The sequence below is a fragment of the Melopsittacus undulatus genome, chromosome 3, assembly GCF_012275295.1.
Source record: "Melopsittacus undulatus isolate bMelUnd1 chromosome 3, bMelUnd1.mat.Z, whole genome shotgun sequence".
NCBI lineage: Eukaryota > Metazoa > Chordata > Aves > Psittaciformes > Psittaculidae > Melopsittacus > Melopsittacus undulatus.
Window position 1 is genome coordinate 50,888,533 of NC_047529.1, and position 13,606 is coordinate 50,902,138.

Genomic DNA, 13,606 nt, shown 5'->3' on the forward strand with positions numbered 1-13,606 from the left:
GGCCGCCATTTCCGCTGCCGCTGGCCGCGGGCTGCTGGCGGCCTCCTCGCTGTGGGCAGAGGGGGAGCCCGCGGGTGTTTGTGCCTCAGAGCTCAACGCCGAGACGGAGGCCAGGGCCCCCGGGACACCAGTAACCATATGCAACAAACTGGAACAACAAACCATAACGTGCACTGGAAACAAGATCCTTGCCATCTTAATGAAACTTTTGGTTTCTGAACTATTTTCTCCAATGACTACAACTACTCTGAAGTGTACTCTGGTGACTCATCCAATGAACTAAAACCACCTACTCCCACAGCTAAATTTCCCAAAGCATGCAAGTATTTGTGCTCGGTCATGAGAGACCTAAAGCACCTTGGAAACAGAGAACATGGTACCTGACATTTAACTGCTAATGGGGGTAGAGCTCCCATGTTAAGTCTGCAGTTCTGAAATGTGCTTATTGTGAATGAGCTGTGGCAAAGCAACACGAATAAAAGAAACATCCTCAGGGTCTTGTCACTGCTGCACCTCAGAACAGCCACAGCAGTACTTCCAAGTGAGGTTTTTCTACCTAGAAGCCAATGTGAACAATCGTATCTTGGAGCATGTATCCATGTTTCCAGCCGCTTCCTGAGCAACTCCTGCACCACACTTAAAACAAGCCACCTCCGAGGTTTGTACACAAGGAATAGCTTTAGAGATTAGACCAGGGGCATTTAAACAAAGTTTCCTTCAGGTTTCCTTCGAGAGAAGTCAGAAAGACTGGACCCTGAATCAAAATTCTGTGCTGGCATTATTCTCACAAAAGGAAGATGGGTTCATATGGAACTTTGTGCACTGCTAGAGAATGCACAGCATTTTCCATCCGACAAATTTATTCAAGCTTTGATCAACTGAAAGAACAGACGTCATAATTACAAACAGTGGTACCTCTCTTTATTAGTACAGACAATATAAGATGCATAGCTTTTGAAATGAACAATTATGTCCATGCTCTTAAAACATCAGATTAACGAAAGGTCCTCAGTGTCTGCCTTGGACAGAGGGGCAAACTTCACAGTGTAAACTTGCTAAGGATGATTGTATGGCATTATTCTCCTGTTGGTATCGTCAGACAAAAATCAGTGATAATTAAGTAGGATGTGTTAGACTGCAAAATAGTTTCAGGTTTTCAAGTACTTGTTTTTTGGTTGTTTAAAACGCATCTGCTTCCCCCAGCTCCTCCCAAGAGAGGCACCCGCCACATGGGTGAAGCTAAAGAATGCTTTCTTGCAAAGACACCTCAAGTTCTTCTAATGCAGAACTGCCTTAGAAGCAATACCATTTTTTCTTATTGCAACAGACAGTGGCAGGAATAATATCACCACTGTGAACATTACACAATAATATTTTTTTTAGAAGTAATAAGTTATTACAAGAGAAGTTAAAAAGTTTTGCAGTTTGAGAATAGGCAATGAAAGAAGAGGATGGTCTCACCATTGCATAACTGTCCTCTGACAAATGTGGAAGAATGCCCCTAAACCACTTTGTTCTTACCAAGTCTGACCTGCCAGAGGGCAACTCCTCCACATTAATCCTAGTTATAAAGAGGCTTTATGAACTCTGATGAAGTGCCACTTCATCTATGTCAGCAGCTTAGCAGCAATCAGGTATTGACTTCGTCTACAAAGTCTACAAAGTGTCTGAGGCAGTCACCAGCTCAAACCACTGTCTGAGTGCGTCACTGAGAGTTTCTGGAAGCGCGTTCACATCCCTAAGGATCATGTAGAATGGGAAGGGGAATTCTTCCATGTAAGATCTGATTTCAGGCAATTCCCCAGGACCTTTGAATATAGGTACTTTAATGTCCAAAATGGAATCCTGTGAAAAGAAAAAATTATGTTACTACTTCAAATAGTTTTAATTCCTCCTCCATTAAATCAGAAGTTAATAAGACAGTTCTAAGATTAAAAGCTGCAAGTGTCCGACGGTAAATCAAACCAAAAGCTAAACACAAAGCAGTTAAGTACTTTTGCCCTTTCAGATAAAAGTGCTCTAATCATCAAATTACAGGCTAGAAGAGACTAAACTTAAGCTTCTGCAAAACCAAGTTCCATAAATAAATCCAGTCTTTCCTTAGTATTTTATTTGACTTTACTGAAGCACTTCAGTTTTATACACGTGATGCCTTCCCGACACTGTAAGCTCCCGTTATCTGTAAGCTCTTTAGGGCTGAGCTCCACTTTTATCTGTGCAGTGATACAAGATTCTTCTGCAAATTATTTTGTAATATTTCAGTACTACAAAGACAAAAATCAGATTCAACCCCAGCTGTGCTGCTTGTAAAGTCACTGCTCAGTTGCCCAGCATGGCAGCTCAGAAAATTAATACAGCCTATGAACAACACATTTCACTGTCCAGAATTTTCACTTGACATTACAGCCAGGTTTCATTTGAACCTTGTATCTGTCAGCAACTGAACTGGTGGTACCCAGCTTTCTCAGTTCAGGTGCTAAATACCTCTCCTGTACTCCTTTCAGTCTAATGTTTACTTTCACATTGGCTCCAGCTGCCATTTCAAACGGAGACTGCTGTCAGACACGATCAATTTGAATCAAAACTGAGATGGAACAAAGCATCTCTAAAACTCTGAATCTGTCAACCTGCCAGCTCCTTCTCTGGTGGCCGAAATCTACAACCTTTACATTTGAAGACAGAACCTCTTAGTTAGCCTTTCTGTGGCATGGAAGCCAATCTTTCTTCTTTTTAATACAAAAGGGATTAAGAACCACAGTAGGGAGAAATCACAAAAGATCTGACAGACATGAAAAACTGAAATTGAGCTCAATATCCTTGACCTCTGCAGAAGATAAGATAGCTGTATAGCACTACAAAAAGACAAGAAAAAGATTTGTATCAGTTTCTCATTCACTGCAGTTGAATACTTCTCCCTTGTTCACTGACTTACCCGGGAATTAGGATTGTCCAACACTACAAAAATAACAAAGATATTGGCATTCTGAGCTGCTTGAACTGCTGCTGTCACTCGTTCCTTGCCTTCCAAGAAAAGGCCTCTTCCATCAGATACAATCAAAAGCAGCTGCGCTGTTTCTGAGCACAAAGAACATTTAAAATTACAGTGAGTTAAGAGTAATCCACTTATAAAGGCAAATAAGAGTATTTTGTTCTAAGCCTCCTGGGTATAATGGAAAAATGAATATTCCTAATGAAATTGAGTCTTTATCAAAGAGAATTCTGACTTAAACATTAAACTGCAGTTACCAGTAGGTCAAGAAAGAAAGTTTTTTCCCACGGTGTGAAACCACTGGGAATAATGGGAAAAAAAGCCCCAGTCCATCAGTACCATAATCAAGGATGAAAGGCATGGAAAATACCTAATGAACTTAGTCATGGCCCTGTCTTTCATGTCTAGTAATTACCTTGGAGTTAAATATCGGCTGAATTACAAGAGTCCAGCCACTAGTAAAGCAGCAATGAAACAGAGTCCAAATCTATTCCTCCTATTCCTCCAGAAGCAGGTACTTATGAGTGCATCTGTGTCAGCATTTCACCTTGGACTGTGCTTCTGAAACATGTTTCCCTCTTGTCCCTGCTTTAATGGGCTTGGCTTCCACAAGAGCAGCCTTGAACTGCCCCAGATGAGTTATTTATGGAGGAAACTAATCCGAAAGATGAGTTTCAGAGGCACAGTCAAGGCAGTACAAGCACTACAGGGCATTCTGCCTTTGGGACCAGACGAGCTAGTATGAAGTAAACCTCTTAAAACTTACACAGCACAGATGCTCCTCAGCACTGATCATTTTCTGGTGGCATGTTACTTGAACCAAGTGGCCCCCAGAGATACATCCCTCTAAAGGGACATTCTAACCAAGTTATGCATCTTACCATCTTTTAATTACAAGGGAAATCACAGTAATTACTGTCAGGAATGCAAGCCCCTCTCTCCTGTTTACCCTGCAGCTTAATGGCTAGGGGAGAGACGTAGAACGCTTCCTCCTTTTCCGCAGACAGGCCCCAGATATGAGAGTGCTTGATCTTTTTACAAATGGGGTGATGTATCCTACTGCCTTTTCTTGTGCTAGCTGCCTGATTCTAGGGAGCTGATTGCTGCTCCATCCCAGCCTAGTTCAAGAAGACTGGAAGCTGCTCTCACTCGGAATATTCTGACAGCCTGGCAAACCAGCTGTGGATTATAAATCCCAGATTGTCAATTTCTTGGAGTACTTCAAGAACTTTTTTCAAATCTGGGTGCCACCATGATAAACTTTTAACCAGAAAAAAGCAGCCTTTTATGCTAACTGTGGGTCAGCCATGAGGTGAAAAGCCTTCCAGCTTTCCTGGGAAATTTGAGCAGCTCATAACCTAAACTTGCCCTACAGTGAAAGGCAGGTAGGAGGCAAACACTCTCCTCAGAATAGCGTGCTTCTGGATACCTAGAGAAGCCAGGCTCTCAAGCAAGAGCAGAAGTGCCTAGGGAGTCAGGGTCACTAGGAAGCTGGACAATGGTCTAACGCAGGCATAGTATAGGACTTAAAAATTATCTGGAAACATGACGTAAAAGGAGGCAGGTAGGGTATGCCTTTTTAAAAAGCCCTAACATTTCCATGAATTACTGACAAAGTAGGTATCTTTTGGGTTTTGAACTGAATTTCAGCCAAACATTCACTTTGACAAAGCAAAACCTAAGCCCTAAGGCAAGAGATGTCTCATTGCTAGGAGTCTTTCTGGCAGGATATTGCTACAGGATGTAGTGAGCATTCTGCTGCCATGGCAACAAGCAGAGTAATAAAAAAGAGAAGCAGCTCACCCGGATTAATATTTTGAGACAACTGCTGTGCTGCAGCAAACATATTTGCTGATGATTCTAGAAACTGCAGAGGAAACAAACAAGAAGATTAAGTTATCTCATCATAAAATAATAAACTTAATAATGTTAAAATTTTTAAAAAACACATTTCTGGATTTTAAATGCCAAGGTAGATTGCTGTGACCACCTACACAGATACAGTCCTTGGCATTTTCTTACATTAACTCTTCAAATTTAGTAAGCATTTTTGAACTAAAGAATCTTCAGAAAAGCCTTCAATCTGGATTTATAATTTTTCCAGTGCTAACAAAGCCATCAAAACCTCAGTGAATTGTTCAGGTGATTAATGGCATCATTGAAAATATACATCCTATCTCTAGGATGCTTGGCTTCAATTTGCCAAGTATCTAGTTATGTATTGCCCATTAAAATTAAGAGCATCAACTGTCAAAATGTTCCAGTTTTAAAACGACTTTGTACGATTACCATCGAGCTATTTGGGTCTCCTCCTCTTCCATTTAATTTTAACACAAGATCTTATTCAATTTTGAAAAGGTAAGACTGCAAAAGTCTTCCTAAAAAGAAGAAAACTTTGTAGCTGTCCAGAAAGTATTATCACAGAAAGTTTTCTTCAGGCATCAGTCAATTCTGACAAACATACAGAGCTCTTCCTACAAGTGGAATCCATGGCATGAAAACCTTCTGAACTCCCACAAATTTTGATGGGATTTGGCTTTGGGATACCCGATAGCTTGTACCCAAAATACTGTTTAAGACCCAATATAAACAGAAAAGGAGAATGCCTGAAAGCAGCATACACCAGGCCTGAAAGTGAGAAAACACTCCTCTTATTACAAAATTGTAACCATTCTATCGCTTTGCTCTCTAGCCAGCTATAACACACTCAAATACAAACAACCAGTAAAGGTTGCAAAGCCATCATGAATCCATGAAGCTACTGATGTCTCATCTGGAAAAGATCTCCAGACCTGCTGCCCCCGAGGCATTCTTGTGTACCTGGGCTATTTTTGTTTTCTTCTGCTGAAACTTGCAAAGACGCAAGATCCGGGTCCCCGACTGGTCACTGAACTGTTCATGGAATGGGTGCAGCAGCTGAACAGTCTCTCCAAAGCTTCAGAAAAGAATTAAAAATGACAGTGTGAAACCAGTACTCACATTTTGCTCTGAAGAAAAGTGAAGATTTCAAATCAACTCACCTACACACAGCAATTTGTCCCACTTCTAGAAGAGTCAGCGCATTTCCAATAACTGCCAGGGATTCATAAGCAAGCTATTAAAGAAAAAAGGTACATCAAAAATGGGGCATTCCAAGTTTTGCTCACAGCTCAGTATTCAAATATGGAGAATGTTACCCAAATTAGTTTTTGTCCAGTAAAGTAAGTGAGGAGACTTCCTATCTTTTTTCTTGTTATACAAAATAGTCATTGCAATAAAGATATCCTAGTTTTACTTGAGGGCTTCAGCTGACTAATTTAGAGATACCACTTTAGGCAAGCTAATGAAATAAAACACTGAAATAGCTATTTAGATGGAAATGCATTTTCAATAAATAAAATCGCTGCAACTGAGCTCTGATGAACTAATATTCAATCCTCCAATGACCTGCACAGCTAAACAAGTTTCGGCCTTTTGTAGGCAACAAAAGATAATTTTCCAGTGGATATGTACACTTCTCTCTAACAAATTAAACATCTCCTCCTGTCAGCTAACTTCTATTACTCTTTTAAGTAACAAATCTTTTGGGCACGAAGTGACAAGAGTTCAAGTGCAGACCAGCAACGTAGCTGCTCTAGAATCACCAGTCAGGCTTTCCAACAGCCACCAGCCCTGTATGAAACAAGTCAGAAGCCGACATGCTCATCAGCCACAGGTAGTCTCTTCATACTTCTCCCATGTTTGTTTTACCTGTTTGGAGTGATTGTCTATCATACTAGAGGAATCATCAATAGCCAAGCAAATCTGGTACTGTCGTTTGCTGGGCTTAGTCCTTCGCAACCAGATCTTATCTTTTCGGAACTGACTGGCAATATATGGAATCACTTTGCGCATGTTCAGTCTCTTCCCTGTTCTGTAGTCTCCTCTGAAAGTTAAGAAAACAAGACAGTGTCAGGCATTATCAGCAAATATCTCATTCTGGAAATCCTGGCCTATGCAGCATATGCATCAAAATAACAAAAAAGTAGTTCTAATATTCATATTCAGGTATAGAGCAAAAACCACCTCACATTTTTAAAGCAAGATGGATATTCAATGTTTTTTAAAGGAAGCTCTTAAATCTAGGTGCCTAAAGTAGAAAGCAGACCTTGAATTTAGACTCTTCCATCTTGAAACAAGTCTAGGTCTCTTGAACAAAATATAAGTCACTACATATTAAAACTAACGTAAAACTTTTTGACATCTGACATAATCTTTGACTCAACAGCACTTCACACATTTGATTCGATCACCTGTTGCACAGAAGAGAACAGAAAACAGTATCCTCAGGATGGGTACCTACTACTACAATACATTTGCGTTTCATAAATAGCCTAGTGTTCCCATAAAACAGAGCTGCAGTTATACAAAGGTTAAAGTCCTTCCCCCCAAACCAGGAGTTTGAATAAAATAAAGCCTCAGAAAGGTGTAACTTACTTCAATTTGGCTGCCTGAGTGGGTTCCAGTATGAGTCGTAGCTGTTCACAAAGCTGCTGTGATAGAGGAGCTGTCAATACTAAATACCTCTGCCACAACTGTGCTGCTTCTTTCTCCTAAAACATACATCACAGAAAAAAAAAGTGAATTATGAAGAAACAAGTTGGGAAGCTGAAAAAAGAAAACAAACCTCAGTTTACTAAGAGGGAATTAGTAGGTAACTATCAGCTGAAACTGTCAGAATGCCTCAAGGTCAAAAATTAAGGTGTATTGAAATTCAGTAAGATTGTTAAGCCTCCACACTGGCAACTTCATTCAGGAATTGCTTCCAAATATGCCTTACAATTAATGACTAAGAGCAAGTGTCATAGCGTGCTTCTGCTGTTGGTTACCTCAAACTCCACCACTGCAACTGAAAGGAGACATTGTCTGCTAACTATAGCTTTGTGGAAGTAGCATCCAGCACTTTAACTGTAGGTGACAACTCAAAATGGAAGGAGCTTGGTAAAACTGACAAAAATGTTTCTAACTATGCAAGCTTTAAAAGTCATTACCAATGGATTAACTTTCTGCCAATAGCACACAGCACATTCAAAATGACACCTGAAACATCATCCTGCTTTAAGAATAATGGTTTTGCTGGTTTGTTTTTTTTGGGTTCTTTTTCTTCAGAATAAGTTAAACATAACAACAACACAATCTTGAATATTTAAATTCCAGCTTCCTCAATGTTTCAGCAGTAAACCAAAATGAAATAATGCAACTAAAGGATTCCTATTGACAGTTTTATATTAAAACAAGGTCACAAACCTCATCTGGAGTTCCAGACTGCTGTGTCTGCCAAGCTTCCAATTGCCTCTCAAGTTCCTTTCTTAGCTCTTCAGGATCTCTAACGATGTGCTAGAAGTGTAGTCATGAGATTTGTGAGATAGAAAAATCAGTTCACACATCTGGTGCTTCCCCAAACTACAGCAAACTATCAGGAAGCAAAAATGCATTGCTCTTCTCTTTTTAGGTACAAAAATACTGGAAAAAAACTTAAATGAAGATTCTAAATCTGCTTTTTTTAATAGCTTCCATGTACAGGAAGGATAAATACCTCCCCACAAATACCTACATCTGTGACACACTCAACATAGGAACAAAGCTAGGAACATCTACGATACTATAAATAATACAGAACTTCCAAGATAATTCAGTGCAATGATTTTGACAAACACCAAATTTAATGACAGTATAACTGAGATCAAACCATTAAATAACACCTATCTAATATCTTCCAAAATATAATATGCTTCACTTAATTAGTTTTTTAGAAGTTTCTTTCAAACCACTTAAAGAACTGAATGACATCTTCCTCTTTACCTGCCAACAAATGCTATATGATAAGCCATTCTGTTCAAGGGCATTCAAGCTTTACTACACTTCTTTTACTTTTATTGTGCTTTCAGTGACAACTTCTGTTCCTGCCTTGTAATAACACCACAATCTAGCCAAAGAGTAGTATGTGGTCTGCATAACCTGCAGGATTATGGATTAAGGAAAATAAACCTATGAATGCAAACTATCAAATAACTTCTCATTCCTCAAAAAGCAGCAGCAGTCCTTCTGATCACCTACTGCAGGTTTAAAGGGTGAATGTATACATGGATGGAAACAAGTCAGAAGCATGAACTTTTGCTGAAGCATGGAAACTTACTCTTTTCCCCCAGCAACGTTTCTCCCTTTCTATTTAACTGGTGCTGTAAGAGCTCCCCCCTCTGTTTCAGGTTTGCATGTCAACGGAAAGGAACCCACAATATCTCTGAATACCAGAGAACACTCTTGCATTCCACAGCCTTTTTACAAAGAGCTGCACCATTTGGAATTAAGATGGAAATATCATGTATAGCTGGCACACAACTGTTTCCATGCTGTGCACAGAAACAGTAAAATACTGCTTTCCAGGTATGTACTCAGGACACAGTATAAGAGGCATGAAAGGTTAATATTGCTGAAAAACAGACACTGAAAATACTCTTACCTTATCAGCTGATTACGCACTGTCAACTGCTTCTGTGCCATAACTCTTCATTGCAATATATGCTTTTTCACAGCTAGCAGTCTACACTGGAAACTATGAGTGCTACATGAAGCTCTAGGATTTTCTAGGCTATGATGGTATTTTTTGAATTGAGACATTCATAAAAGGCACATGATCAGCTTTTTTAAGGAAGTAATATGTTGTGATGAATTAACGGAGGTTAATTCTTTGCCCACAATGGTGTTTAAAATTCACTGATGCCTAGCCCTCTCTTCACTCTGAACGCTTTATCTTCAGGGCACACACCTTGCCCATCACTTTCCACTACCCAACCATCTGATCAGCAGATTCATCTGAGTTAAAACAGCTCTTGACAGCAGAAAAACAAGATTTCTTTTAAAAAGAGTGAGGATGAGACCTTCTTACATAAGGACGGGAAGGAGTTGTCATCTTAAAGTCATCATTCAGCTGCATGTACAACAAATGGTTGTGTGTTACTTCTCATTCTGCTATTAAAGAACAGCAAGCTACCGTGTTGTCTGAATAAACAGAATTCTGAACTTTTGTCTTCAGAGTTCCATTAACATGGGTCAAATAAAACAAATTGTTTCTACCACTGTAGTTTTAAGATGACACTTTGGATATCCATACCTGGGGAGTGTCCATCAAAAACTGATGGGCTGTATGTATAGTCGAGTCCTTGCTTCTCTCTGGCTTCTCTTCAGTCACCTTTGGCAGCTTTTCTGCTGTAGAGTCATTGACATCCTCCGAATCAAAAGTCTGGATCTCTGGCTCCACTTCACCTGGTCCTACAACCACAAAACTAATTACTAACTTTGTGCATCACATATACTACAAGAACCAATATTGTAACTCAACTCCTTTACAAAGTGTTTCACATGCTTTGCAGTGCAACCTAGACATTTTTGGTTTTGCATTTAATTTCAAGAGAAGTGCACAAATTCTAAGTTCTAGGAATAGGATGAATCCACCTTGCTACTCACTAGAACTGATAAATACGTGTGTTTCCTCATGCAAACTGTTTTTCTATCTTATAACCTTGCCAAATGAACAATACCTTAGTGAACAGGTGTCTTTAGCACCTGGAAATTCCACTGGTGAAGTACATTTTTGAGCTTCATAGCCTACCTGACAGTAACAGGAGGTATAAAGCAATGCAAGAACAATCAGCAAATCATCATAAAAAAATATATGGCAATCTTTTCTTATCTTTTACTCTCTACTTTTGTAATGAACAGCTTCCTGCAACTCTGAAATCAACTTACAAACAAAGGAATGGACTGAAGATTTTCTTTTATTATTGCTTCTACTACAGGACACTGTTTAACATGTTTTTTAAGAATTATTCCAAGAAAAAAAACAAACCAGTCTGACATTGTAGGAGAGGTTTTGAAGATTATAGTTTTTCAAACATACTGTTAAGAGAATCACATGGAAGAACAAACAGGAGTGATTACATGCATGCCTGTGCCATAAAGCTAATGAATCTAGCAAGAGATTTAAGTAAAGAGATTAAACCTGAAGGGAATGGGAGGCAAGAAAGTTAATCAGGCTGGTAAAACTGTCTTCCCTCACTAGTCAGCTTTTGTTTTATCTGATAAGAAAACTATCCCAAATTCCAAGCTACACTGTCATTTACTTAGATACATCAAAATTAAATGCTTCTGTTACAATTGGCAAGAGATATTTACTTATATCTTGCTTAGTTTGTGTGGGCTGTGTGACTGACAAGTCAGACCTGTCTTCTCATCTACCAACCATTTGCATCTGATAGCCATTTTCTGTTAAGCAGCTCAAGTTTTGGTTTGTTTCAGTCTCACTTTAGGAAGAAAGCAGGGCAACAGTGACATTTCAGTGCTCCCTCACACTGGCTGTCATTCAGATCAGGTCCTCAGCTTCTTGATGCTTTGTCAGAAATTACACATAAGAAGAAGAGTTGGGTGGTGCTGACACTAGTGATACTGGAATGCAATTATGTGCCAATTAATTAAGCAGACTGGCACTGTGTCTAGCAGAGGGAAAGTGTTCGCCTTTTACATCTTTAAAGATGTGGATGAAGATTAGACACCATGAACGTGAAAGAAAGCTGCAAAACCCTCTGTCACTCAACCAATTTAGCAAAGGCTAATGCTGGTTACTTGGCAGGAGTATGACTACTGCTGCAGAAAAATCAATTAAGAGCAGATGCTTTAGTCTTACAAAGCGTATGCGCATCTACCATATGCAAAAATAAATACCTATGTATACATTTAAAGATGCACATCAGCATATGTTTAGAATGTTTTTTAAGTTAACATACCAGGAGTTTTAGTGGCAGAAGAATTCTTTTTTTCTGGCTTCAGCTCCTCTGTGTCTACTGCTGTGAGATCCTCATCATCCTGTATTTGTGTTTCCATAGCTGCATCTTCAGAGTCTCCCTCTTCCTTTTCTTCAGGGGGCATAATGGGTTTCTCTTGCTCTTTGCTAGCTACATCTGTACAAAGGCAACAATAGTTATTAGGAGGAAAGAGGAAGAGAAAGTAGTGAAGTTGCAAAAAAAGAAAAAAAGTTGCATTCTGAGCCCACTGCCTCAGTTTCAGTGAACTTCAGAAGAGATCTGAGCTACTGCCTCAAACCTCAGTTTTATCTTTCACTATGCTGTGCCATTTTGTGTTAATGAGCTACTGCCCTGAAAATCTGATGAAACATCAGACTAGAATAGAAATTACTTTAAAAGAAAAAATTAGAATAGTTTTTACATGTTTATTAAACTGAAATCCATTTTATGAGTGAATTCAGTATGTGATGTTATCATTAGTAGGAACCTGATTGCCAGAGAGTATCATATATTATAGTGAAATGGTTCTACATCTTAAACCAAAGCAAGGACTGTCAAACATAATTTGAAAAAACATACTGGGAAAACCTACAGTAAATAAGTGTGTTTCAGGATTTGACTCTGAAGTAACAACTCTTTACACCCAGAAATATCAACATACCATATGTCTGTGCATCGTAGCTTTCAGAGCTTTGTTTAATATGTTCAAATGCATCAGCCTCCTCCGCATTTTGTTTAGGCTGAGTTGTATTCTGCTTTGCTTCACTGCTGGATTCTATGGTTCTCAGTCTCTTGTGAATATGTTCATTGTGATCTCCCATCGAGCGTTCATTATCTGCCCGACCAGGTTTCCTCTTGAAACTCTGAAACAAATTAACACCATGAACATCAAGTGAGGTGCAACCAAACACTGATTACAACAACGGTTCTGACAAGGAGAAATTGAAACTATTTGCTGGTTAATATTAAAACATTCAAATGAAAAACAATAATAAAAAAATAAAAGAAGAGATGAACCTGGGTATTTTTTCTGCTTTGCTTCTGAGAAGCCATCCGGGCCATGCGTGTGGATTCGTGGCCTTCTGACTGATTTGCACTCGAAGCTCCGCTCCCACTTTCCTGAGACACAAAACCAAATAACCCCAAAATCACAACTGTAACTGAAAATGGCAACTGTTATAGTCAAATTTCAGAAGTTGCACTGGGAAGCTGTGCTGCTTTCTATTGTGAATGACAAATGGCTCACGAATGCAAGCAGTATTCTTGTGGGGAGCAGACAAGACAGTTCTGCAGCTCAACCCTTAGCCTAAAATTACAGTTTTCACTGCTATGAAATGTCACTATGTATCTACATGATCTTAAGTCTTTTTCAGGGAATTTATAATTGGTGTGCTAAAAATGGAATCTTATGCACTATTCCTAAAAATACAGCAGCAGTTCCTTGACTGTATCTTAAAAACATACTCGCAAGTTCAGCATTTTTAACTTAGACACTTCCATGTATTTTACCTCTTTAGACTGGTCTCTTTCTGAAGCCTCTCCAGCCAGCTCAACAGCACTGTCACTCTGCACGTTTTCTTGCCCAGTCTGCCCTTGTGTTTCATGCTCCATTCTTTCCTCAGCCTCAGGGATCTCTTCATCCATCTCTGAATTATCTTTACCCTCTTCTTCCTGAAATAGCATTCATTTATTGTAACAGTCTAAAAAACATTGGAAAATGAGTACTATTGAAATGCACATAAAGAATAATACCATCATCAGGCACAGTCAACATTGGTTCACAAGGAGAAAGTCCTGTTTA

At 39.2% G+C, this 13,606-nt stretch overlaps 1 protein-coding gene across 1 annotated transcript in view; it reads right to left on the minus strand.

Moving 5' to 3' along the window:
* Nucleotides 1-842: 842 nt before the first annotated feature.
* Nucleotides 843-13,606, minus strand: part of MDN1 (midasin AAA ATPase 1) — a 101,205-nt gene continuing 88,441 nt past the window's right edge. The window contains exons 90-102 of the mRNA XM_031052639.2: nt 13,315-13,476; nt 12,823-12,924; nt 12,467-12,668; nt 11,788-11,961; nt 10,119-10,276; nt 8,255-8,344; nt 7,445-7,560; nt 6,719-6,893; nt 6,010-6,083; nt 5,810-5,924; nt 4,793-4,856; nt 2,933-3,075; nt 843-1,845 (exon numbers count right to left, since the gene is read on the minus strand). Of these exons, the coding sequence (XP_030908499.2) occupies nt 1,657-1,845; nt 2,933-3,075; nt 4,793-4,856; nt 5,810-5,924; nt 6,010-6,083; nt 6,719-6,893; nt 7,445-7,560; nt 8,255-8,344; nt 10,119-10,276; nt 11,788-11,961; nt 12,467-12,668; nt 12,823-12,924; nt 13,315-13,476 (1,764 nt within the window). The 3' untranslated portion in view covers nt 843-1,656. The remainder of the gene's footprint in view (nt 1,846-2,932; nt 3,076-4,792; nt 4,857-5,809; nt 5,925-6,009; nt 6,084-6,718; nt 6,894-7,444; nt 7,561-8,254; nt 8,345-10,118; nt 10,277-11,787; nt 11,962-12,466; nt 12,669-12,822; nt 12,925-13,314; nt 13,477-13,606) is intronic.